At 57.7% G+C, this 2,500-nt stretch overlaps 1 protein-coding gene across 1 annotated transcript in view; it reads right to left on the minus strand.

The window, feature by feature from the left end:
* The window catches only part of LOC122251290 (uncharacterized), a 26,938-nt gene extending 24,799 nt beyond the window's left edge, over positions 1 to 2,139 (minus strand). The window contains exon 1 of the mRNA XM_086550002.1: positions 914 to 2,139. Coding sequence (XP_086406128.1) covers positions 914 to 1,728 — 815 coding nt within the window. The 5' untranslated portion in view covers positions 1,729 to 2,139. The remainder of the gene's footprint in view (positions 1 to 913) is intronic.
* Between the last annotated feature and the right edge of the window lie 361 nt (positions 2,140 to 2,500).

Genomic DNA, 2,500 nt, shown 5'->3' on the forward strand with positions numbered 1-2,500 from the left:
TCGCCAGCCCCCTACCCCCCCACCTCCCATCCCTCACCATTACACTTTGTATCTACTTCTCATACTCTCGTGTATTTCGCTTCCTCTTCCTCCTCCTCCTCTTCTTCTTCTAACTCCTCCTCCTCCTTTTTTTATTCTCCTTCTCCTCCCCCTCCTCTTTCTCTTTCTCCTTCTCCTTCTCCTCTTCCTCCTCCTCCCCCCCTCCTCTTCTTCCTCTTCTCTCTCTCTCTCTCCTCTTCCTCCTCCTCCCCCTCTCCTCTTCTTCCTCCTCTCTCTCTCTCTCCTCTTCCCCTCCATCTACCTCTTTCCCTTCCCCTCCATATGCCTCTTCCTCTCACTCTTCATCTCCCTCCCTCCCTCATTCACTCCTTTCTCTCCTCTCTCACCTATCCCCCCTCTCTCTTCTCTCACATATCCATCCATCCTTCCTTCCTCCTTCCCTCTCTTCTCTCCCGTACTCCACAGGTGCATGACGACGGCCTTGGAGAGAAATTGTGAGTTTCCAGGGGAGGAAGGGGGAGGGGGATGAAGAGGGAGAGGGGAATGGAAAGGGAAGAGGAAGGAGGGGGATAACAATGAATATGGGGAGTGAAGGGATTTTGTTGAATATCAATGATGGAAGTTGGCGGATGACAACAGAGAAGGCGCAAGGATAAGTGCTAGAGAACATTATTTGCAAGGATAGAGAGTAACTTTTAACAATACCTGAATGTATGGGAATACACCCGCAAAGGCACAGAGGCAGGCACGCACGCACGCCTTCATACACCATACACACGGACACACCCCCCCCCACACACACACACCTATCGTAACCTCTCTATAAACCACTCCAGCCTCAACCTCAACCGTGGCGTGCGAAGAGCGGCCGCCGCTCGTCGGAGAAGGGCAATTCTCCGCCGAGGGATCTTACCGTAGGAAACTCGTGAAGTAGCTGTCCCACCAGAAGGAGCGGCTACGCAGGGCCGCCTCGGGAACCGGGTGGGCGAGGGGGCTCGCTGCCTGGCACTTGGGCGGCTTGAGACTCGCCGACACATAGCCGAGTCGTCTCTCCACCTGCGTCTCTTCCGCAGGGGCGGTGTGCGGGCGGCGAGCGGCGCAAGAGATGCACAGCGCTTCCTGATGTAGAGGGAGGACCCCGCCCGCGTCACTGCCTCTCGCCCTCGACATGTCTGCCTTCAGGTTCCTCATGTTTTCATGACCCGGCCTGGCTTTCCTCCGCACTTCCCTCGCACTGCCGCATTCCCGGCGGCGGTCCAGTCCGTTTACTAATGTTACGCGCGGTGACGCAAAGCGCGCGGGATGGCACGGAGCGGAGGCCTCGTGGGCCACGGGCGCCGAGAGGACGCAGCAGCACTCGGCGGCGGCGGCACCGTGTGTGTGCTGCACGGGCTCCTCGCCACCGGGCTCCAGGGAGTCCAGCTCGACGCCCCCGCCTCCTGGCCGCGCCCAGGGGCCGCACCAGCTCGGCCGCTTACCGCAGCCGCACGAAGGGCGGTGCGGGACGACAGGCACGGCCCACACGTCGGGCGGGCGATTCTGGGTGATCCGCACCTGCGTGAGGTCGCAGGGCGCCACCCGCATCCCGTGCGTCATGTTGGCCGCCCTTAGCGCGCCGGGCGCAGTCGGGGGCTTCTGGCGCAAGTGGCCCGGGGGGCACGCGGCCGCCGAGGACAAGAGCCAGTTCTCGCGGCCCGTGTTAGGAGCTTTGCTGCAGTGGCCGCCCATCACGCCCGTCGTGGGGCCAATAGCGATCCTGCCTGACCTGTTCAGCCGCGGCCGCGCACTCCGCCCCCGCCTGGCGCGCCCATCACACTCGTACTGCGCGCGACTCCGCCGCTCACTCCGTCGCCGGCCCGAGGACACGCGCCCGGCGCCAGCGCTCCTCACGCTGCCTCATTAGCAGCCTCATTATCCAATCACAGCAATCCTGACACTGTCATTAATCACCTGCACCTACACATGCACCGCCGGCATCATGGACACACCACAACACCTGCGCCGGCTGTCACTGCTCGGCGCTCACGGCACAAATCCTGTATCCGGGGCACTGTCAACCGCGGCACCTGTCACCCGTTGCACCCTGGCCACACGCGGAGGTAAAGCACAAATCAAAACATGTAAGGCACATGATCTCGTCTTCCGCTTGCGTCTGTTTCCCTCCTTCGTCCCTCCCTGCCGCCACACTGCTCCGGCGGTCCCCTGCCAACCCCGTTCCCACAGCCCGTCACATGCCACAGGCGAAATACAATGGGGGGAAAAAAGAGCATTGCTTAAATCTCGGTTAAACACACACGCACGCACACACACACACACACACACACACAAATGTGGTACTTTTCATCAATGCAAGCATCACTTTATACATATATATGTATGTATGTATGTATGTATGTATATATGTATATATATATATATATATATATATATATATAATATATATATATATATATATATATATATATATATATTATATATATATATATATATATATATAATA

This window comes from Penaeus japonicus, unplaced genomic scaffold (assembly GCF_977035675.1).
Source record: "Penaeus japonicus unplaced genomic scaffold, GWHDUDI00000001_assembly GWHDUDI00000023, whole genome shotgun sequence".
NCBI classification, from domain to species: domain Eukaryota; kingdom Metazoa; phylum Arthropoda; class Malacostraca; order Decapoda; family Penaeidae; genus Penaeus; species Penaeus japonicus.